Consider the following 22,881-nt stretch of genomic DNA (forward strand, 5'->3'; position numbering starts at 1 on the left):
GAATTGTGTTTTTAAAATCTTTACCAAGGTTATTACAAATAGATTCTCCTTGTTGATTGACAGATTGATTTCCCAACAACAATCTGCTTTCATTAAGGGTAGGTTTATCTTGGAAAGTGTAGATTCAGCTCATGAAATAATACATGAAGTGCATAGGAAAAAGGAAAAAGGATTAGTTTTCAAAATAGATTATGAAAAAGCCTATGACAGGGTTAACTTAGACTTTCTTTATGAAGTTCTGCATCTTAGAGGTTTTGGAGAGAGAATTATATCTATGATCAAGCAGATAACCCAAGGGGGATCTGTTGGTGTTAAGGTGAATGATGTTGAGGGAGATTTTTTCCTCACTGGTAAAGGCTTAAGGCAAGGGGAACCTTTTGCCCCTCTCCTTTTTAATTTTGTGGTTGATGTTTTTTCTAAAATGGTAAACAAAGGAGCTGCTTGTGGCATGATCACAGGATTATGTCCACATTTAGTTCCTGGTGGGGTGATTAGCCTGCAATATGCAGATGATACTTTGCTCTTCTTGCAAAATGATGAAAGAAATGCTATAAACCTTAAATGGACCCTCACCTGTTTTGAACAAGTGTCGGGAATGAAAATCAATTATCACAAAAGTGAATTGATGGCTGTCAACATGGAGAATGATGAACTTGCTCCTTTTCTAGATATCTTTCAATGTGTTGCTGGGAAATTTCCTGTTAAATATTTAGGCCTCCCTTTACATTTTAGTAAACTTAAGAGGGAAGATTTGCAACCTCTGGTTGACAGTTTGCTCAGTAGGATGGCATGATGGAGGGGGAAACTGTTGTCTCTGGAGGCAAAAAGAATCCTCATTCAAACTGTCTTGTCTAGTATTCCTATATAGATGCTCTCTTTTTTTAAGTTCCCTAAATGGTTAGACCTCATTAACACCCAGATAGCCAATTGCATGTGGGATGATATGGATGGAAATAAAAAAATCCACTTAGCCAATTGGCCCTCTATTTGTATGAGGAAAGAGTATGGTGGGCTTGGTATCCCAAACCTACAGGATTTAAATATCTGTCTAGTTGGTTCTTCGGTTAAAAGATATATATATGGTGAAGGTAGCCTCTGGAAAAAGATAGTTGATGCTAAATATAATACTAGGAACCCTAATATCTTTTGCTGTCAAGACATAAACCCTTCTTTCTTTTGGAAGGGTATGATGTGGGCTTCTAGAGCAGTAAAATTTGGATATAAATGGAAGATTGGAAATGGTAGGACTGTTAGGTTCTGGGAGGACACCTGGTTTGGAAATGCACCCTTGTCCACCCAGTATTGGGATATTTACTTTGTAGTTAATCAGTAGATGAAAACTGTTGCTGATTTGTGGGATGGACAACAACTAAAATGTGACTTTAGGAGAACTTTTACCTCTCAAATGATGGAGATGTGAAGTGAGATAGGTGAAATTGTTCAGACTATAATTTTCTCTAAAGAAGAGGATCAGCTTATCTGGAAGTATGAATCAAAAGGGGTTTACTCTTCTAAATCTCTTTATGCTGTCATTAATTTTAGAGGGATTCAACCAATCTTTCTGCCTGCTGTTTGGGATTTAAAAATTCCACCTAGAGTTCAAATTTTTCTTTGGTTTCTATCCCAAAATAAAATCATGACTAGGGATAATCTTAGACGTAGAGGCATTCAAAAACCTCTGGTTTGTGAACTTTGTAGTGAACTAGAGTCAGTTAAGCACCTGTTCTTTGACTGCTTAGTATCTAGGCTGCTTTGGTCTGTGGTGCAGGAGATTTTTGACATAGAGATTGTTGGTTACTTATCTCTTGCATCTAAATGGCTTTACAACAAAAAACTTGAGCAGTTCAATGTTGTTTCATCTGCTGTTATGTGGTGCATTTGGAACAACAGGAACCTTCTGGTGTTTAACAGAAAAACCTGGTTGTCTATGAAACAGGTGTGGGGCTTGCTCCTATCTTACCTAAGGATTTGGCAGGTTCCTTTCAAAAGCCTGAAATGGGATCTGGTGGAAAAATTCAAAAGTGCCATGGTGAGAAGACTGAGGATGGTGCCGTCGCTAATGCCGGATTGAAATGCACTTCCTTTGATTGGATTTCAACCTGGAAGTCATACACGGCCTCTCTCCATCAAGGGCGCGCCTCTGGAGCCTACTTGCTGAAGCATCCAGAGGAATCAGGCGACATCCATGTGGTGATCTGATGGCTTTAGGCTTGGGCGCAAAAAGAGAGGCTGCGTTGTAGTGCTTTACTCTAGTTTCTGCTGTTTATCTCTGGTAGTTTCATGTTCTTGGTCCTGAGGACTTTTCAGATGTTTCTCTCTAAAACCCTCGGCTTAGCTGATGGGCTGGATCCTTTTATATTTTCGTCTAAAACGCTTATGTGTTTCATTTTCAATAAATGAAAATGGAGCTGGGGAGCGCTCCATGTTAGTCTAAAAAAAAAAAGCAAACTGGAACAGTTTGCCTTTTCAAACTTTCGAGAAACTGAAGATGGATGAACTTCACACAATTAAAAAATTCTTTGTATTGCAATACACATGAACGTTCATCCATATCCATCCACTAAATTCAAAATAAAATATATACTTGTTCTCTGGAAAATCATATACCCGACAAATTTATCTTTGTATCCTTTCTTGTGTAAGTGAAGTGCATGTACGCGCTCTAAACAAGTGGAGCTGTACTGTTTAGCATAGGTACATATCTGGTTCTAGTTGAGAATCCAGAAACTGCAGCCATGCGGAACATGGCTATGATTATGCAATTTTTTACAATGAATAACTGCCATAGTTACAAAATTACAAGTCATAGAAAGACCTTGTCTTCATCATCAGAAGTGACTCTAGTAAGCTGGGGACATGAATTCGTGCTATTGGCAATCGGAGGCTGGGTGTATGAACCCCTTAGCAGGCCATTGACAATGCCTTTATATACAGCTTCTGAGGGATGCAAGCCATCCCATGATCCGTACTTTTGTGGGTCATCACACAGTCTGTATTCTGCATTTCCGCATCTTTCGGTTGTGGACACACCATAAAATCCTTCTCCACCACAGCAAGCCACCAATGGATAGTCGATCCCTGAACAACAGTTATAGCAAATTGGAGAGGGGGTCAGAACGGAAATTGGAGAGGGGACCAGCAAGGGAAATTGGCACAGAAACTGGAAGCGGAAACTGGAAATTGGCACAATAAATTCGCTTGCAAAGATCATTTGAAGACTAACATCATTCACTCACTGCTTACTCAATAAGATAGTACAGATCTTTCTACCATTGTATGGTGTCTTAAGATTAGTGTAGATAGGCTAGGTTAACTATAAGTTAGCTTTCCTGATTTCTGTATATACCTCTGTTTTTTCTAGAGCAAACATTGCAATAATTAATTCTTCTATAGTTATTTTGGTTTGCACTATGAAGAAGTGGAAGTAAGAAAAGAGGAGAGACCTCGAATATTTAACTTTGCAGAAAATGATATTAGCTCAGGCGAATTATTGCAATGTTGGCTAGCAGTGTTGATATACTACTCAAAGAACCACCCCACGCGACGCCGGGAGCCCACCCTCGCCGCGCCGCTAGCAGACGGCCTACGCCGCCCTCCCTGCCGCCGCTGCCGCCGGCCCTTGCCGCGGTGGCGGCGGGCCTCATCTTCAAAGGGGGTGAGGTGGGTCCGAGTTCTTCTCCATCGGGGTGGCCGGCCCATGTGGGGCGTCGCCGGCTGGGAGGAAGGAAGCCAGGGCGGCGGCCCTGGGGACCCCATCTACTGCGGCGGTGGGTGGTGCGGCTGGGCGCTGCGGGCCGCAGCGGCGTGGCCGTAGCGCGGCAGCAGGTGGCGGCGGGCGGGCCGACCCGGGCCCGATCTGGGCCGTGGTGGGTTGTCCGGCGAGCGGGGGAGCTTGGAGGTGGTGCGACGGAGGGTGGGCGCGGTTGCTGTTGCTGTTGCCGGTAGGGCGCGGCCCTGGAGGCGCGCTGCTGCTCGGGTGGTCAGGGCGCGGGCGCTGTGCGACCCTGTTTAGCGCGGTGGTGCTGGGGAGGGCACGGTCCGGGCGTCGTGCCGCTGCTGCGGTAGTTTGTCGCGGGCGAGGTGCTACTGGATGTTGTGGAAGGGTTCTGGTGGGGTGCCAGGGCGGCTGCCCCGGGCAACGGTGGAGTGTTGGTGGGCGAGGTGGTTGACGGCATTGGTATGTGGGCTGGCCTATGGCTTTCCTGCCGGTGTAGGAGGCCTCGATGGGAGGGGGCTTGCTCCAGGTGAAAGCTCAACCCGACTAGGTCGGTGCCGGCGATGGCGACGGCCCGAGGCGTCGTTCTCCTTCTTGAAGGCATCATTGTGGAGCTCCTACCTCTCCTAGCTTCAAGGCTTCGTGCTCTCCGGGTGAAAACCCAAGCTCTTGCCTCGGCCGGAGCGGGCGACGGCGGCGATCTCGTCGCTTCCCTTCTTGGAGGCGTCGTGTTTGGAGTGTACGACCTTCACTCGGCGAGGGTGGCTTGTTTGTCGGGTTGCGTTGCCTTGCCGTCTGCGTTGGAGGATGCAGAGGCGGCGGCCTCGGGTAGGTGGCTGTGATCCGGGGCGGCGGCCCCGGAAGGCGGTGCGGCAACATCTCTATGGTGCGGGGATGTGGCTTGCCACGGCTTGGGTGGCGACCCTGGCCGTGTGGGCGGCAGGGCAGTCGGCTTGGTCGGATGCGTCCTGGTGGGGACGGTCGGACGTTATGTCGGGGCGGCGGCCCCAGATGAGTTGGTGTGATGCCCGTGGTCTGCGGCCGTTTTCCCTGTGCAGCTTGGGTTGCGGGTGGATGATTCGTGCGGCGTTGCAGCTCGAGAGCGTGCGGTGGTACGTCGGGGCGGCGGCCCCGGAAGGTGGTGGTCTTGGTGGACGTGCAGGGTGCGACGGAGCAGCGGTATGTTGGAGTGGAGGCTCCGAATGTTCGTCATCTTGACAGTGTTGAGGACATCGACTTTGTGTCGCGAGGGCGACAAGGTCGTTTTGGCGCAGAGGTTCGTCTTCTTCAGCTATGTTGGAGTGTCCCGTGTCTGCTCCTCCCATAGTAGGCACGACGTCTTCTCTCCGGTTTGGTTGGATGGCAAGCTAGTCTTGAAGAGTGTGTCATCCGCTTGTATCAGCAGTGGATTTGAGTGGATTTGTCCTTGTGGCGTGGCGAGTGTGGGCTTAGCTCCGTGGTGTCTTTGTATGGTTTTGGCATAGTTTTCTCCTAAAAACTATGCACTTTCTACTTAACTAATGGATGAGGCAAAGTTTTTGCCTCCGTTTAAAAAAAAACTACTCAAAGAACCAGTAAAAAGTCAGTTTTAAAATTTCAAGAGTTCAGGGTAAAAGTTAGCGGTGTTAACCTTAGCCAAGACAACAACAATGCATTGAGACTTGAATTCAGAAGTCATCCAGACTGGCATATGTTGGTTAGTAGAAGGCTTTGAACTAACCAAATTTCTTAGGAGAAAGGAAGACCTCCATAGCAGCTCCGTAGTAATCAGCATAGATTATTGACACGCCAGAATGAAGATTGCGCAACTTGTCCAACTCATCAAGAAGATATCTGTTGTGGTACTTTGAGAATTCGTTCATCAACCTTAGGCACCCAGTCAATGACTCATAATCTTCCTTCTTGTCACTCTTGTATGTCATGAGATAGATTGGGACGCACCCAATTGGAAGGTTGCCAGGAACTAGCAACGTTTTGGCACCCAACCCAATCAAGTCCTGCAAATTCAGTTCATTTGCATTACTAACAATGTACTATGTAATGCTTCCGGACTAGCGACTCGGTAGCAACAATGGTGACAACAGCCGACTGACTCACAGTGATAGTAGCAGAAATTTTGGCAACAACACTCGGGGTCAGGTTGCGGATCATCTCAATGGGCATCTTGGAGAGAAAAGGTCCGTTGTAATCATTGCCCCCAATTTCACCGACCAAGAAGAGAGATTTTTTCATCGTGCTGCTGCAGTCTGTTTAGTAAACATGATTACGAATCAGTATGTAAAGATGACATCGTAATTTAGAATTATAGTCTTCAGAAAGTACCACAGGCAGTATTGTACAGTACTTAAGCAGATCGTAGCATTTTTACGAACACATTCATCTCTGATCTCTTTAGAGTGCAAATCTAATTTCAAGTCATACTATATCACTATCAATTCGTGGGTTTCGACAAATTATCTCAGGGATGTGGATTTTCTTTTCATAATTTCCAACTTGTACAGAGAAAGTTATCTATACACTATACCTAATAATAAAGAAAAAGGTTTTCGTCGTCTGTTTTTTCTTGCCCCCTGTATTTCATAAAAATTACGGCAAATGCCACCGCTAAGTAAATACCGGTTCGTACTTGTGGCGCGGGCGCTCGATTTGGTCGCCCCCTTCGGTTTGTCCTCACCAACCCCATCCGCTCATCTCAAAAAAAAAAAAAAAACCCCATCCGCTCGAGCTCTGCTCGCTGGGACGCTCCGCCCTGCCCACCACTGCTCGGCACGCAGCGCCCTATGTTCACCATCTGTTCCTCGCAGGCGAGATCCGCCTCGATTCGTTTCTCGTCACGCTTTTCCACCCTGACCATTCCCCTTTCTCCAGCAGGAGCGGGCCTCAGGAGTCGGGAGGGACGAGGAGGCTGGCGCGGGAGTGAGCGAGCGGATGGGGCCGCACTCGGATGAAAGAGCGATGCCGGACTTATTCCTTCCGAGAGGGGTGAGGCGGAATCCTACAGGAAGGAGGAGGTCTACGAGCGGAAAGGGATGCCCGTCCCCCGACGACGACCATCGTCTCTCAAAGTGGGCATCTCTCTGGTCTCCATCTCAGCCGCTCGTCGGTGAAGTACCCTTGCCTTGCTGATACAATTTTGTGAGCGGTAATTATAATATATCAAATTCCTACACGCCCCAGTTCACACTTGTTAGCCATGCACTATCAAGAAGTCTCCCTTTGGGATCAATGTTCAGTTAGAGATGGCAGGCAGATGTGTTGGGGCGTGTTTGATAGCCTGCATTCGACTTGGATCGCATTGGGCCAGCAATTTTCGGGCCGTTTGGTTGCCTGGACCGAGCCGCGTTGTTGCAGGAACCGGTTCTCAAAGCAGCGTCGGACTAGGCTCTGGAGAACGCCCGGTTCGGTAGTTTCCAGCGGTGCAGGCAAATCTTCACGAGGGCTGATGCAAAAAGGAATCTTTGGCGCACCCGCGGAGATGACAATGGAGATGGCGGGAGTTGCGGTGCGCATCAGCGAAAAGCGAAAAGGGGGCGGGAAGGATTCCGTCACCTCCCGCCGCGCCCCATGGCCTATTTCTACCCCCTCCTCCACTCTCCCCCAAATTTCGAGCTCCTCCTCCCGTCGGCAAGCAAGTAAGAGGCGCACACATCTGCGGTCGGTGACGGTTGCAGCGGCGGCGCCGACGAGTACATCTGGACTGCTTCAACTACTTCCTGGTGCAGCGCATCTTCACCTCCGGCGATGACTGTAAGGCATCCCTTATCCCGGTACCGCGGTAATGTTTAGATCTAGGTTATGAGTAGTCAGATCTTGTCTAGGGTTTGGTCTTGTAGCAGGGGTTAGTTCGGATTGTGGTGAGCTATCATGATCTTGCTAGGGTTTGACATTTCCGGTTGCTAGTGTGTCCCAAATGTGCTCACCTACCATGATCTTGCAAGGGTTTGTGCTATTCACAGTTGCAATGAACTGCTTGTCTTTGCTTCCAAGAAGATTCACGTTATATGTAATACGATATGTGTAGGACTCCTTCTGTGATGACTTTAGCTAGACGCTTGTCTGCGTTGGGGACTCTCAGATCCCTTCGCAAGTTCCCGATTCATATCCCGCCTATGACGAACTGGCAAAGGATTCAAGGAAGTCCATCTGAATGATGTGGTGAAGGGCCTTTTTGACCACTATGGCGTCTCCGTGTGCTCCACTCAGGTGTACAACCACCTGAGGAAGTGGAGGCAGAGGTGGCTCACCATTAGCAGGCTCCACGATCTAAGCGGGGCTCAGTGGTGCGAGGATACCAAATGCATCATCCTTGAGGGTGAGCACTACTGCGGGCACGTCGCGGTGAGCACCTCACTAACTCAGTCCACCTCACTAACTCTTTTGATCAGCCACTAGGAGAACTAACATCATTGTCCCTTCGTATCGTAGGATCACCCAAAGGACACAGAGTTCCTGAATGTGCCCATTGCCAACTACGAAGAGATGCACACCATCTTCTCTTTCTGCCTCGCCACCGGCAAGTACGCCATGGGATCCAGTGAGCCCCTACGCTTGGCTGCAGCAAATCCTGCACCTGAGGATGATGAAACCCAGGAGTCCGACACGGTCAACCTCGATGGGGCACCTGAGAAGGCTGTCGACACGCCCGAGAAGATGACCGCCGACAAGAGGAAGAGAGGCGCCTTCACCGACGACGAGCTGGTGGCCTTCACCAACATGACTATTGTTGTAAAGGACGTCGCACAGGCCATCAGGGACAACAAGCCCACGAACATGCACCCTGACCTGTACACTGTGGTCATGGACATGCTTGCCTTCGCCGAGGATGATCTCAGGGCCGCCCTGAGCCACCTCGTCGACCACAAGGCCCAGGGTTCCAGCTTCATCGGCATGATCGAGCCACATCGCGTCCTCTGGCTGAGGAACTACCTTGGCAAGTACCACTCAAAGGTGTAGTGGTGCCCTTGAGGGGGTGGTTTAGGGATGCATGCATGAAGCTGGTGATCATGATGATGTTGATTCTGGCGGTAGCTAGGGATGAAAAACATTTGATGGCCCCCTTTTGTAACTATGATGAGGTGGTATATACTAACCCCTCATGTGATGGTGAACTTGCGGTGTTAGAATGATACCCACTTTTGTTGTGGTGGTAGGATGACACCATGGTAGTGTAGGATGAACTTGTGATCCACTTTTAGAATGATCATGCATGCCTCTGTTAGTTTATCATTTGCTGTCAACACTTGTGTTGTTCTATTGCTCTTTTCTGAATTGCTTCTTGGTTGTGATCGATTACTTGTTCTTCTTATGCCGTGCTAGTGGTATGTGGCGTTCCGCGGACGGGTTCGAGGAATCTACAGCTCATGGAGGGTGTGTCAAGACCAGGTCAGTGGCTACTCCAACAACAGCAACCGAGGGTATGAAATATTGGAGGAGGCACAACAAGAGTACCTCACCTTCCTAGAAGAGGAGCTACTAGAAGATCAGGCCATCGATGAGGCAGTGCAATTAGCACAGCTGCCGCCGGAGGAAGTACATGTGTTTCTACAAGGAGCAGCGCCGAAAGTACGTCCCAGTCGGGTCAAACATTACATCATCGCCTTCCTCATTGTGGTGACGTGAGGATCTTGTTCTTCTGAGTAGTGTCTAATCGTATGTAACATGCTATGGCATGGTAATCTCACCCTATTTGAATTGTGGTAAGGATATGGAACTATGATTTGAGCAACCGAAAAACCGATTCATGCTTTCATGCGTGCAAGTTGGGCTGAAAACGGGCAACCAAACGATGGGCCTGGTTTCTTTCTCCGGCGTGCAAAAGGCCGCGCAGACTACTAAATGACTCACGTTTCATGGCCCATGGCCCGTTCGCGACGTGCATGGAGGCTCATCTCGCTGGCGCAGTGGTGCAAGAATCGCATGCAGGCTTTCAAACACGCCCTTGAAGTTGCTGGCTATATTTGGTTGCAGATGCAGAATCCGATCCATATATCTGATTATGCCCCATTGCAGTGACATGAGAAACGGGATGGCGATGAATTGGGCTGATCCAAAGAAGAAAGATATTTCCTAGGGCCGGCTGATTTTAGATAACTGGTATTTAGATATTATTTTGATGTCTTCTAAGAAAAACTGTAAACTTTGGATCATCAGTGACATACCTTGACCCATGTATAACTAGAGTGCCTTACCTTTAGCTAGAAACGACCATGTTCCAGATTTGATTATGTCCTTCAGTTCTTGGAATGATTCTTCAGTCTATCCGCGTCGGTTACCCGATGAATCTGTTTGGTGCAAGTCATTGTTCGTGTTCTTTGCCCGGAGCAGGTACGTATATCCATATTTTTAAATTCATTGCTTTCGTTCTGTGTTGCAGCATAGAGGGAGGTTGTTGTGTAGAAGATACGGGTGGGTCAGATCTGATGTGATTAAATAATTCAAAAAATATGTTAGATTTTATTTACAGTAGTTTTGCATTTGGTATTTTGTTGAAATTTGGACATGTGCACACTTGGCATGCTCCTGCAGAGCACCTCGGCTCCCTCCGTAAATCCGCCGCTTGCGCCGACTACCTCGAGTCCGCCCCTAGGACGAGATTGACAACGAGGAGATCCTCACAGGCGCCCCGTGCCCTAGCAGCGCACCGTGCCCTAGCAGCGCCCAGTTATCGCCCCGTGGTCTCCGCACGGTCGAGCCAGCGCCGGACTCGTCATCTTCTTCTCAGGGTCTGCCACGCAAGGGCCGCGCCCGTGCCGGCAACACGATATATAAAGACCACCGCACAGGAGCAGCTGGAGTACATGCTCACCGAATACGACGACGGTCCGTTGCTGGCCTTCGACGCGGGGCACCAGCAATGCCGTGAACTCTCAGTTCAAGGATCGCATCGTAGGTTTAGTTCCTGAATTCCGGGAGGCGCTCGCGTTTAGCAACGTCATCCTCCTAGCAGAGAAACGGTGACATGTTGTTGTTTTTTTTAAGGAAAAAACCCGGCTTCTGCATCGTGATGATGCACACAGCCCTTTATTAAAAACTATGTTTGGATTAAAAATGGTGCCATGTTGTACATGTTTGGATTGGATTTGTTTTGATAGCCACGCATTTGGTCGACCACGCAAATCGTAGCAATGGAGACAATGGTAATGGTGATGCATTTGTTCCTTCCTTGAAAATGCTTCAGTTTTTTTTTCTGAATTTTGAAGTTACTGTACTAGTTTTCTAATTTCGAATCTCAGCAATTAAGTTCTCCCTGCTGAATGGTTTTCTTTCCTTCCAGTTTGCTAGGGCTCTGGAATATGTGTTCATTCGTATTCTGTGATAGCTAGATGCACCCAATGAAAAAAAAAAATCGACGCAAAGGTAGTATTGCTGAATTTGTTTTTTCGGGCACTTCAATTATTTATGATGACTGCAATATAAAATCTGCTAGCATAAGGTGACTAGAGTCTAGAAGAGATGTAGATCATCGCACGTCTAGGGTTGTGCGTAGCGCTGCGACGACAGATCGTGCTGATTGGCTGCCGCACGTAAGCTTTAGTGTCAACTAAGACTAGTTACAATGGGAAGTATCATACACTAGTATTATACACATGATACTAGTTCATGATACTACCTCACAATGCATAGTATCATAAGATAGTATTATAATATCATCATATTTAATGTTTTGTAGAATCTCAATGCAAATTAGTGTACAAGATGTGTTTGACATTAAGTTTTCTAGTTTTACGTGCTATGATACGGTATCATATTATGATACCACTCTCATCTCTCACCTCATTAATTAGTGTGCCACATCAGATTTTTGCCAACATGGCATGCATGATACTACTTATGATACTCCCATTGTGGCTAGTCTAAGCGGGAGGATCTCATAGCTTACTCTACAATATTGCTAGAGCAATATTTTAATTTCTATTTTAAAGTCAACATATTTTATTCTTCCGGAGCAACACGCGGGCATTGTCCTATCTTCTTTAGAAAAAAACATTGTAGCTTAGAGCATATTCACCGGTCCGCCAAATAGGGCCCCAATAACATTTTAGTGGCCAACGATGTTTTTGGGTTTACACCTGCGCCCAATAATGCACCGACATGGTTTCAAGCCTAATAAAACCGCTGGCACGCCCTTGCTGACCCCTACGTGAAAGGTGTGGAATAGCGCGCCTCGTGACACATATGATTCAGCGTGTGGGGCCTTCCTGGCAGCGAGACTAGCCACCCGTCGCCTTTTAAATGACCTAGTGGAGAAGGCCGGGCATGGGCACCAGCACCGGTGATAAGGCCGGAAGACGAAGATGACTTTGAGTTCAGCTCGGACGACGATGGCGGTTGCGGCGACGCCCACAACCTTGACTACAACGCGATTAACCGCCGTCATTATTATAATATGTATTTTAGTGTCTTGTAATTTAAATTTATCAAACTTTGTACAAATTCTAGTGAAGTCCGTCAGGTTTTGCGGAAGTTTAAATGTTACGAAAGTTCAAATTTATCGGGGGCGGCATTTTAGGGTCGCATGTGTATGCGGCTCCTCCCCAAATTAAGGGAGCAGGTGCCTGCGTCTAAAATAGGCCTATGCCGACACTATTGCAGGCGCTTTTTTTAGAGCAACCACATATTTCATTAATCGAAAAATAACTTAAATAAAGCAGTAATGCATGTGGAAGTTAAATGACAAACCAGGATAAAATGATTATCCTGAATTTGCAGATAAAATCATAATAGATCGAGAAATACAAAATGAACCCTAGGGTTTCATGGAAACATCGTATCCAGCGGCCGCCGCCCAACTCCACCACCGTCGAGACGGACACTGGAAGAGACGCCGAGCCTCCATGATACGTCTCAAACGTATCTATAATTTCTTATGTTCCATGCTACTTTTATGATGATACTCACATGTTTTATACACATTATATGTCATTATTATGCAATTTGCGGCACTAACCTACTAACGAGATGCCGAAGAGCCAGTTGCTGTTTTCTGCTGTTTTTGGTTTCAGAAATCCTACAAAGGAAATATTCTCGGAATTGGACGAAATCAACGCCCAGGGTCTTATTTTTCCACGAATCTTCCAGAAGACCGAGGGAGATACGAAGTGGGGCGACGGGGCTCCGCCACACTAGGGCCGCGCGGCCTAAGGGGGGCCTGCGCCGCCCTAGCGTGTGGGGCCCCTGTCAGCCCTCCAACTCCGCCCTTCCGCCTACTTAAAGCCTCCGTCGCGAAACCCCCAGTACCGAGAGCCACGATACGGAAAACCTTACAGAGACGCCGCCGCCGCCAATCCCATCTCGGGGGATTCAGGAGATCGCCTCCGGCACCCTGCCGGAGAGGGGAATCATCTCCCGGAGGTCTCTTCATCGCCATGATCGCCTCCGGATCGATGTGTGAGTAGTTTACCCCTGGACTATGGGTCCATAGCAGTAGCTAGATGGTTGTGTTCTCCTCATTGTGCCATCATGTTAGATCTTGTGAGCTGCCTATCATGATCAAGATCATCTATCTGTAATGCTACATGTTGTGTTTGTTGGGATCCGATGAATATTGAATACTATGTAAAGTTGATTATCAATCTATCATATATGTTGTTTATGTTCTTGCATGCTCTCCGTTGCTAGTAGAGGCTCTGGCCAAGTTGATACTTGTGACTCCAAGATGGAGTATTTATGCTCGATAGTGGGTCCATGCCTCCATTGAATCCGGGACGAGTGATAGAAAGTTCTAAGGTTGTGGATGTGTTGTTGCCACTAGGGATAAAACATCAATGCTTTGTCTAAGGATATTTGTGTTGATTACATTACGCACCATACTTAATGCAATTGTCTGTTGTTTGCAACTTAATACTGGAAGGGGTTCGGATGATAACCTGAAGGTGGACTTTTTAGGCATAGATGCATGCTGGATAGCGGTCTATGTACTTTGTCGTAATGGCCTGATTAAATCTCATAGTACTCATCATGATATATGTATGTGCATTGTTATGCCTTCTTTATTTGTCAATTGCCCAACTGTAATTTGTTCACCCAATATCTATTTATCTTATGGGAGAGACACCACTAGTGAACTGTGGACCCCGGTCCAATTCTTTACATCTGAAATACAATCTACTGCAAACTCTGTTCTTTACTGTTCTTCGCAAATAATCATCATCATCCACACTATACATCTAATCCTTTGTTTACAGCATGCCGGTGAGATTGACAACCTCACTGTTACGTTGGGGCAAAGTACTTTGATTGTGTTGTGCAGGTTCCACGTTGGCGCCGGAATCCCTGGTGTTGCGCCGCACTACACTCCGTCACCAACAACCTTCACGTGTTCCTTGACTCCTACTGGTTCGATAACCTTGGTTTCTTACTGAGGGAAAACTTGCTGCTGTACGCATCACACCTTGGTTCCCAACGGACGTGTGTCTCACGCGCCATCAAGCATATTTTCTGGCGCCGTTGTCGGGGAGATCAAGACACGCTGCAAGGGGAGTCTCCCACATCCAATCTCTTTACTTTGTTTTTGTCTTGCTTTACTTTATTTTATTTACTGCTTTGTTTGCTCTTATATCAAAAATACAAAAAAATTAGTTGCTAGTTTTACTTTATTTACTGTCTTGCTCTCTATATTGAAAACACAAAAAAAAATTAGTTACTTGCATTTACTTTATTTAGTTTGCTTTATTTACTATTACTAAAAATGAGTAATCCGGAAGTTGAAGTTCGTTTGTTTAAGCAACAAGGGGGAGAAAGTTTTAAAGATGCTTGGTATAGAATTAGTGATGCTCATCATAGGTGCATTAAGAAACACTCCACTATTATACTATTTAGGAATTTTTATGTTGGTATCTCTAGTTGGAATAGGTATGTTCTTGATACTCTTGCGGGAGTTAATTTCCTAGGCACTCCTGCTTTAGAAGCTAGTTGCATTATTGAGAGTCTAGTTGGAATACCACCTGTTAATGAAGCTAAAATTGAAATCTCTCTTGAAGATGTCATGAAAAAGTTGGAGGCCATAGAGAAAAATCTTCCAAGTGTTGAGACTAAATTGGGAATATTACTTAGTAACACTGATAAACTTGATAAAACTCTTAGTGGAATCAATGAGAGAATTGTTGTTTTAGAAACTTGCGCTACTCATGATAATCGAACCCATAGGATTAGTGAACTTGAAGAAGCTATGGGAACCTTGGGTTCAACTTTTTCTTCTCTTAAGTTTAAGGAGAAAGCTTATGTGGGTAAGGAGCAAAAGTTCATGTATGTCTCTAAAGTGCCTAAGCCAAAAAAAACTATTATAGGCCTAAAATTGAAAAAGCCCTTAGCACCACTACGGATGGGGGAGCATCTAAAATACTTATTGATGTTGATGCTTCATCTCTTGATAATACTTGATCCACACTTTCTGCGCCTAGCTGAAAGGCGTTAAAGAAAAGCGCTTATGGGAGACAACCCATTATTTTACTTCTGCACTTTGTTTTATATTTGAGTCTTGGAAGTTGTTACTACTGTAGCAACCTCTCCTTATCTTTATTTTATTGCATTGTTGTGCCAAGTAAAGTTTTTGATAGTAAAGTCAATACTAGATTTGGATTACTGCGCAGGAACAGATTTCTTGCTGTCACGAAATTGAGCCGCCCCTGCTGTAGAAAATTTATAAAAATCTGCCAATTTACGTGCGTGATCCTCAGATATGTACGCAACTTTCATTCAATTTGGGAATTTTCATCTGAGCAAGTTAAGTGCCCCTAAAAAATTCGTCTTTACGGACTGTTCTGTTTTGACAGATTCTGCCTTTTATTTTGCATTGCCTGTTTTGCTATGTTTGATGGATTTCTTTGTTCCATTAACTTTCAGTAGCTTTGTGCAATGTCCAGAAGTGTTATGAATGATTATGTCACCTCTGAATATATGAATTTTCAATTATGCACTAACCCTCTAATGAGTTTGTTCTGAGTTTGGTGTGGAGGAAGTTTTCAAGGGTCAAGAGAGGAGGATGATACAATATGATCAAGAAGAGTGAAAAGTCTAAGCTTGGAGATACTCCCGTGGTTCATCCCTGCATATTTTAAGAAGACTCAAGCATCTAAGCTTGGGGATGCCCAAGGCATCCCTTCTTCATCGACAACTTATCAGGTCACCTCTAGTGAAACTATATTTTTATTCCGTCACATCTTATGTGCTTTACTTGGAGCGTCTGTTTGTTTTTGTTTTTGTTTTTGTTTTTGATTGAATAAATTCGGATCCTAGCATTCTTTGTTTGGGAGAGAGACACTCTCCGCTGTTTCGTATGAACACATATGTTCTTAGCTTTATTCTTAATGTTCATGGCGAAAGTTGAACTACTTCGTTCATTGGTATATGGTTGGAAACGGAAAATGCTGCATGTGGTAATTGGTATAATGTCTTGAATAATTTGATACTTGGAAATTGTTGTGCTCATATAGATCATGTTTAAGCTCTTGCATCATGTACTTTGCACCTATTAATGAAGAACTACATAGAGCTTGTTAAAATTTGGTTTGCATGATTGGTCTCTAGAGTCTAGATATTTTCTGGTTAAGGTGTTTGAACAACAAGGAGACGATGTAAAGTCTTATAATACTTACAATATGTTCATATTGGAGCTTTGCTGCAACATTTTATACTTGAGTTTGCTTCAAACACCCTTGCTAGCCTAGCCTTGTATTGAGAGGAATTCTTCTCGTGCATCCAAATCCTTGAGCCAAAAACTATACCAATTGTGTCCACCATACCTACCTACTACATGGTATTTCTCTGCCATTCCAAAGTAAATTACTTGAGTGCTACCTTTAAAATTCTATCCTTTGTCTTTGCAATATATAGCTCATGGGAAAATAGCCTTAAAAACTATTGTGGTGAAGAATATGTAGCTATGTATCTTATTTCTTAATAAGTTGCTTGTTGAGCGATAACCATGTTTCGGGGACGCCATCAACTTTTACCTTTGTTGAATATCATGTGAGTTGCTATGCATGTTCGTCTTGTCCGAAGTAAGGGCGATTTTCATGATCAAATGGTTTGAGTATGCATATTGTTAGAGAAGAACATTGGGCCGCTAACTAAAGCCATGATTCATGGTGGAAGTTTCAGTTTGGACAATCAATCCTCAATCTCTTATGAGAATTTTATCTGTTGTTGAATGCTTATGCATTAAAGAGGAGTCCATTATCTGTTGTCTATGTTGTCCCGGTATGGATGTCTAAGTTGAGAATAATCAAAAGCGAGAAATCCAATGCGAACTTTCTCCTTAGACCTTTGTACAGGCGGCATAGAGGTACCCCTTTGTGACACTTGGTTGAAACATATGCTATGCAATGATAATCCATGTTAATCCAAGCTAATTAGGACAAGGTGCGAGCACTATTGGTATACTATGCATGAGGCTTGAAACTTATAGGATATCTTATACATAACACATATGATTTATTACTACCGTTGACAAAATTGTTTCTATGTTTTCAAAATGAAAAGCTCTAGCACAAATATAGTAATCCATGCTTCCCTCTGCGAAGGGCCAATCTTCTACTTATTGTTGAGTCAGTTTACCTATTCTTTCTATCTTAGAAGCAAACACTTGTATCAACTGTGTGCATTGATTCTTACATGTTTACCTATTGCACTTGTTATATTACTTTGTGTTGACAATTATTCATGAGATATATATGTTGAAGTTGAAAGCAACTGCTGAAACTTATATCTTCCTTTGTGTTGTTTCAAAGCTTTCTACTAAAAATTTATTGCTTTATGAGTAACTCTTATGCAAGTCTTATTGATGCTTGTCTTGAAAGTACTATTCATGAAAAGTCTTTGCTATATGATTCATTTGTTTACTCATTGTCTTCATCATTGCTTCGAATCGCTGCATTCATCTCATATGCTTTACAATAGTATTGATCAAGATTATGATAGCATGTCACTTCAGAAATTATCCTTGTTATCGTTTACCTACTCGAGGGCGAGTAGGAACTAAGCTTGGGGATGCTTGATACGTCTCAAACGTATCTATAATTTCTTATGTTCCATGCTACTTTTATGATGATACTCACATGTTTTATACACATTATACGTCATTATTATGCATTTTCCGGCACTAACCGACGAGATGCCGAAGAGCCAGTGGCTGTTTTCTGCTGTTTTTGGTTTCAGAAATCCTACAAAGAAAATATTCTCAGAATTGGACGAAATCAACGCCCAGGGTCTTATTTTTCCACGAAGCTTCCAGAAGACCGAGGGAGATACGAAGTGAGGCGACGGCGCGCCGCCACACTAGGGCCGCGCGGCCTAAGGGGGGCCCACGCCGCCCTAGCGTGTGGGGCCCCTGTCAGCCCTCCGACTCCGCCCTTCCGCCAACTTAAAGCCTTCGTCGCGAAACCCCCAGTACCGAGAGTCACGATACGGAAAACCTTACAGAGACGCCGCCGCCGCCAATCCCATCTCGAGGGATTCAGGAGATCGCCTCCGGCACCCTGCCGAAGAGGGGAATCATCTCCCGGAGGTCTCTTCATCGCCATGATCGCCTCCGGATCGATGTGTGAGTAGTTCGCCCCTGGACTATGGGTCCATAGCAGTAGCTAGATGGTTGTCTTCTCCTCATTGTGCCATCATGTTAGATCTTGTGAGCTGCCTATCATGATCAAGATCATCTATTTGTAATGCTACATGTTGTGTTTGTTGGGATCCGATGAATATTGAATACTATGTCAAGTTGATTATCAATCTATCATATATGTTGTTTATCTTCTTGCATGCTCTCCGTTGCTAGTAGAGGCTCTGGCCAAGTTGATACTTGTGACTCCAAGAGGGAGTATTTATGCTCGATAGTGGGTTCATGCCTCCATTGAATCTGGGACGATGACGTAAAGTTCTAAGGTTGTGGATGTGCTTGTTGCCACTAGGGATAAAACATCAATGATTTGTCTAAGGATATTTGTGTTGATTACATTACGCACCATACTTAATGCAATTGTCTCGTTGTTTGCAACTTAATACCGGAAGGGGTTCGGATGATAACCTGAAGGTGGACTTTTTAGGCATAGATGCATGCTGGATAGCGGTCTATGTACTTTGTCGTAATGCCCCGATTAAATCTCATAGTACTCATCATGATATATGTATGTGCATTGTTATGCCTTCTTTATTTGTCAATTGCCCAACTGTAATTTGTTCACCCAACATCTATTTATCTTATGGGAGAGACACCACTAGTGAACTGTGGACCCCGGTCCAATTCTTTACATCTGAAATACAATCTACTGCAAACTCTGTTCTTTATTGTTCTTCGCAAACAATCATCATCATCCACACTATACATCTAATCCTTTGTTTACAGCAAGCCGGTGAGATTGACAACCTCACTGTTACGTTGGGGCATAGTACTTTGATTGTGTTGTGAAGGTTCCACGTTGGCGCCGGAATCCCTGGTGTTGCGCCGCACTACACTCCGTCACTAACAACCTTCGCGTGTTCCTTGACTCCTACTGATTCGATAACCTTGGTTTCTTACTGAGGGAAAACTTGCTGCTGTACGCATCACACCTTCCTCTTGGGGTTCCCAACGGACGTGTGTCTCACGCGCCATCACTCCACCATCGCAAGATCCAAAAAAATACCATCGCCAATGAGGTTTTGTGTGTCGACGAACAGACATGCTGCAAGCAGCGAAGCACATGTCGTTGTGAAACATCGACCGGGGACGTCCCCATGCTATCTTGGACCAAGATCTCCCGCCTCTCATCGACGAAGTCGGAGAAGAACGACATATCCACCATTTCTGGACCAACATCTTCGCTCCAGAAGAACCACCTCGCCCCGGACCCAGCGCCTCCATCGATAAAACGAACGTTGGCGACACACCAAGAAACATATCTCGCCAGATCCTAAGAAAGACGAGAAGACCGAGCGAAGGAACGGGTCCCCTCCCCTGCTGTCGCGGAGCGTCAAGCGGAGGAAGAGGAGGCCAAAGCCCACGCCGGTGGTGTTTTGTGATCTAGGTCGCCTATTTGGGAGGTCGTCGGTGATACTTCGTAGTAACTAGCACGTATGCCCGTGCGTTGCTACGGTCGAATAAATTTAGACCTAAATTTGCGAAAGTAAGAAATTGAGCTATTAAATTTAGACCTAGATATGTGAATAATAAATTTATGTACTACCTTCATACCGGTTTACAGGGGTATTACGTATTTCAAGAAAAAAATTGGCTACAAATTTGTTCAACAAAATATGGGATATATGCCACAACAATTATATCATTGAATTCATATATAAAATAGTATAATTTCCGTGATATATATCCTATATTTTGTTGACCAAATTATTAGTTAAAGTTGTTTCTCGAAAAGCGTAATACCTCTATAAATCAGTATGGAGGGAGTATTAAAGTTCCTCATTATATATGAAGAAGTCACAAAAACATTAACAAATTCAATTGGCTGTTTTTGCAAATATGCTGGCGTAAAATACTCGATCCCAAAACCACCCGAATTCCATAACCCAACAATCTACACACGCAAATAATAATAATAATAATAATAATAATAATAATTCATATAATGAATAAAAAGTACATAAGTCAATTTAAATATGTTTGTACTATTAGTTTTATACTTATTTTTCATTCTTCTTAAGTGTTCTAGTGACCACACAAAGCATTCATCTTTATTGCCGTGAACATGTTTGCCTGCAACACCACGCTAAGATCCATCTCCATGGTGTTGCCTTGGAATTGCATCTTGCCATTGAGTATGCCAGTTCACCAAAACCAAAGTTTGAATATTCAGATTGACACCATGTGGCATGCATGGTGAGCAACTAAAAATTGATATACGATCAAAAAAGAATATTCAGATTGACCCATATTCAGGAAAACTTGTTTCCGGAACAGAGTCCATGCCTACCGATCAACGACCTTCAATAGCTACAGGCCTCCACTGCAGCTCCAAAGTAGAGGATCTGCCTGTTCCACGCAATTGCACCATGGAGAAAGCTCATGCTGCTGCTCCATCTGCGGCTCAACCGCAGGGTATATGAGCGTAGCTCCAGGAAAGTAGTGAGCATATAGAGGGAGATCTCGGCATCGCGGATCATATCGTCGTTGATGCGGCAAACGGCCGCGGAGCAGATCCTGCTCGCCGTACGTGCTGGTGTCAGGGGAGCTGGTCCTGCCTCCCTCTTCAGTTCACCGGATTGTGGAAACCAGCGAGCTCAGATCTGCTTCCTAGAGCAGGCCGACGGTCCTCGTCCGCCTCCAATTCCTCCTTTTTTGGCTTGGCTGGCCATGGAGAGCGGCCAGCCGGCTAATTATTTGATCGATCGTTGGCCGGGGGATAAAGTGGAGGCGGCGAATTAGCAAATCGAGAGTTAGAGTTTTATTTTCAGAATATCGAGGGTTATAGTTACTTGAGGTTGAGGACGTGCTATGCTAGATCGAGTTTTAGCGGGACTCTCTGCTCCCTGGCCTTCAAGGCTTCACTCAAACGATTTGAAAGCCGATTAAAACTTAGCCCTCTTCGCTGTGATCGGGAGAGTTACATACGTACGGACTGAAGCTTAACAAAACACAGGCGACACGAACACGTTTGGATCCGGCTTTTCTACGTACAACAGCGAAACGAAACGGAAACTTTTTCTGAGTGAAAAAGGACGTACAACGTATCGGTCCCGTCCCAATTTAACCTCGGTAGAAAATAGTGTAGAGGTGAAAGCCCGAAGGAGAAGGGGAGTGAAGCTAACATACCGGCAAAATCGTTTGGGCAGAGCAAGTTGGGCTGCTTGAGCAGGTCACGGAACCAATCCATCTCCATGTCGAGGTGCACCGTGTCAGCTGCAACTGTCACCCCATTTTCCCGCAAGAATTCTGGGCTCAGCGCTGTGGCCTGGGCGACCGCGAAGTTGGCCCCGCCCGCGAAGTACTCCGCGCTATGGCCGCCCCAGTACGGCGGCACGAACGGCAGCCCCAGCGCGTCCGCTGGGCCCACATAGATATCAAAATTACTACTCTTGCTAGTACGTACAATAGTTCATTCTTTTAGTCGCAAGGAAGGTGGTTATGCCGTACCGATGAAGTCCACAATGAGGCGGCCGTTGGAGGAGCGGCCTGTGGCCTGGTGGAAGTAGGTCTCACCGTAGGGCCACGGCGCGTGCCCGCCGTTGCTGTCGGGGAAGACGAAGCCGTAGTTGCCCGTGTCCGTCAGGGAGTCTCCGAAGCTGAACACCCGCGTGTAGCACGCCCGATCCGCACGCGCTGGTTGTGCTGCCGCCAGTACCAGCACCACCGCCACCACCGACATGGAGGCAGAAGAAGCCATGCCTAGTTTCTCTCCAGTGGACTTGGGATCCCTGCTCTGCTGTTCGGGCTTCCGGGTGGACGGAGAATATATCCACGCGGCCATCGATGTATGATTGTACGTATGAAGTGGGGCCGCTGACTCTCAAGTCTAACCAACCGGACGGTGCCGATTGCTCGCGTTCATGTCCACGATTTGGAGCTGGAAATGACTGCAGTTGATACTAGCGTAAATTAGCAAAGTACAGATTGTACCGTGGGTTATGATCAAATTTACCCAAGATGATTAGACTAAGTGAATGATTTCTGGTAGGACGGTAAGCCCATCATCCAAAAGTCGCAGGGAAGACGATACCGATGGATCAGCACCACGATAAGAAAAAAATCCCCACGCTATCAGATCACAACTTTTTAATCAATGAATATTTGCCATAAACGCATCAGAATCAAATCAGGATGCACATAAAAGTGGCAGGGAAGACGTACGATACCTATGGATCAGCACCACGAGTCCACGATAGAAAAATTCCCCACGCTATAAGCAAGATGCACAGAAAAGGGCGAGATGCATGGAGTGCGCCACAAATGCGGATGAAAGTAATGCATGTGCACATCAGCACAGCATATAAAGAATATTCGTTGGTTTTTTTTTCTTCATATCTGCAGAACCAAAATTTTATTATCGTTGAATCGAATCTTGCATGTGAACTTTATAATATTAAACTCCTATATTCCTGCAAGTCTGGAACACCACGACAATGACACCAACAACACGAAGATCTGCGCACACTAGTGGAAAACGGGGTTTTTGCACCGGTTGGTAAGGTGCTTTCGCACCGGTTGCTAAAGGTTTATGTCGCGACAGGGTTTTGGACCG

The 22,881-nt window shown here is 45.4% G+C and overlaps 1 protein-coding gene across 1 annotated transcript; it reads right to left on the bottom strand.

Annotated features, from left to right (window-relative positions):
- Window positions 1–2,640: 2,640 nt before the first annotated feature.
- Window positions 2,641–22,026, bottom strand: LOC124674462 (GDSL esterase/lipase At1g28590-like). The gene is made up of 5 exons (XM_047210509.1): window positions 21,777–22,026; window positions 21,456–21,686; window positions 5,813–5,961; window positions 5,436–5,712; window positions 2,641–3,078 (listed from the first exon to the last, which is right to left on the bottom strand). Exons 1-5 carry the CDS (start codon window positions 22,024–22,026, stop codon window positions 2,804–2,806), a joined length of 1,182 nt encoding a protein of 393 aa, XP_047066465.1. The 3' UTR covers window positions 2,641–2,803.
- Between the last annotated feature and the right edge of the window lie 855 nt (window positions 22,027–22,881).

Source organism: Lolium rigidum, chromosome 1, assembly GCF_022539505.1.
Source record: "Lolium rigidum isolate FL_2022 chromosome 1, APGP_CSIRO_Lrig_0.1, whole genome shotgun sequence".
Classification (NCBI taxonomy): Eukaryota; Viridiplantae; Streptophyta; class Magnoliopsida; order Poales; family Poaceae; genus Lolium; species Lolium rigidum.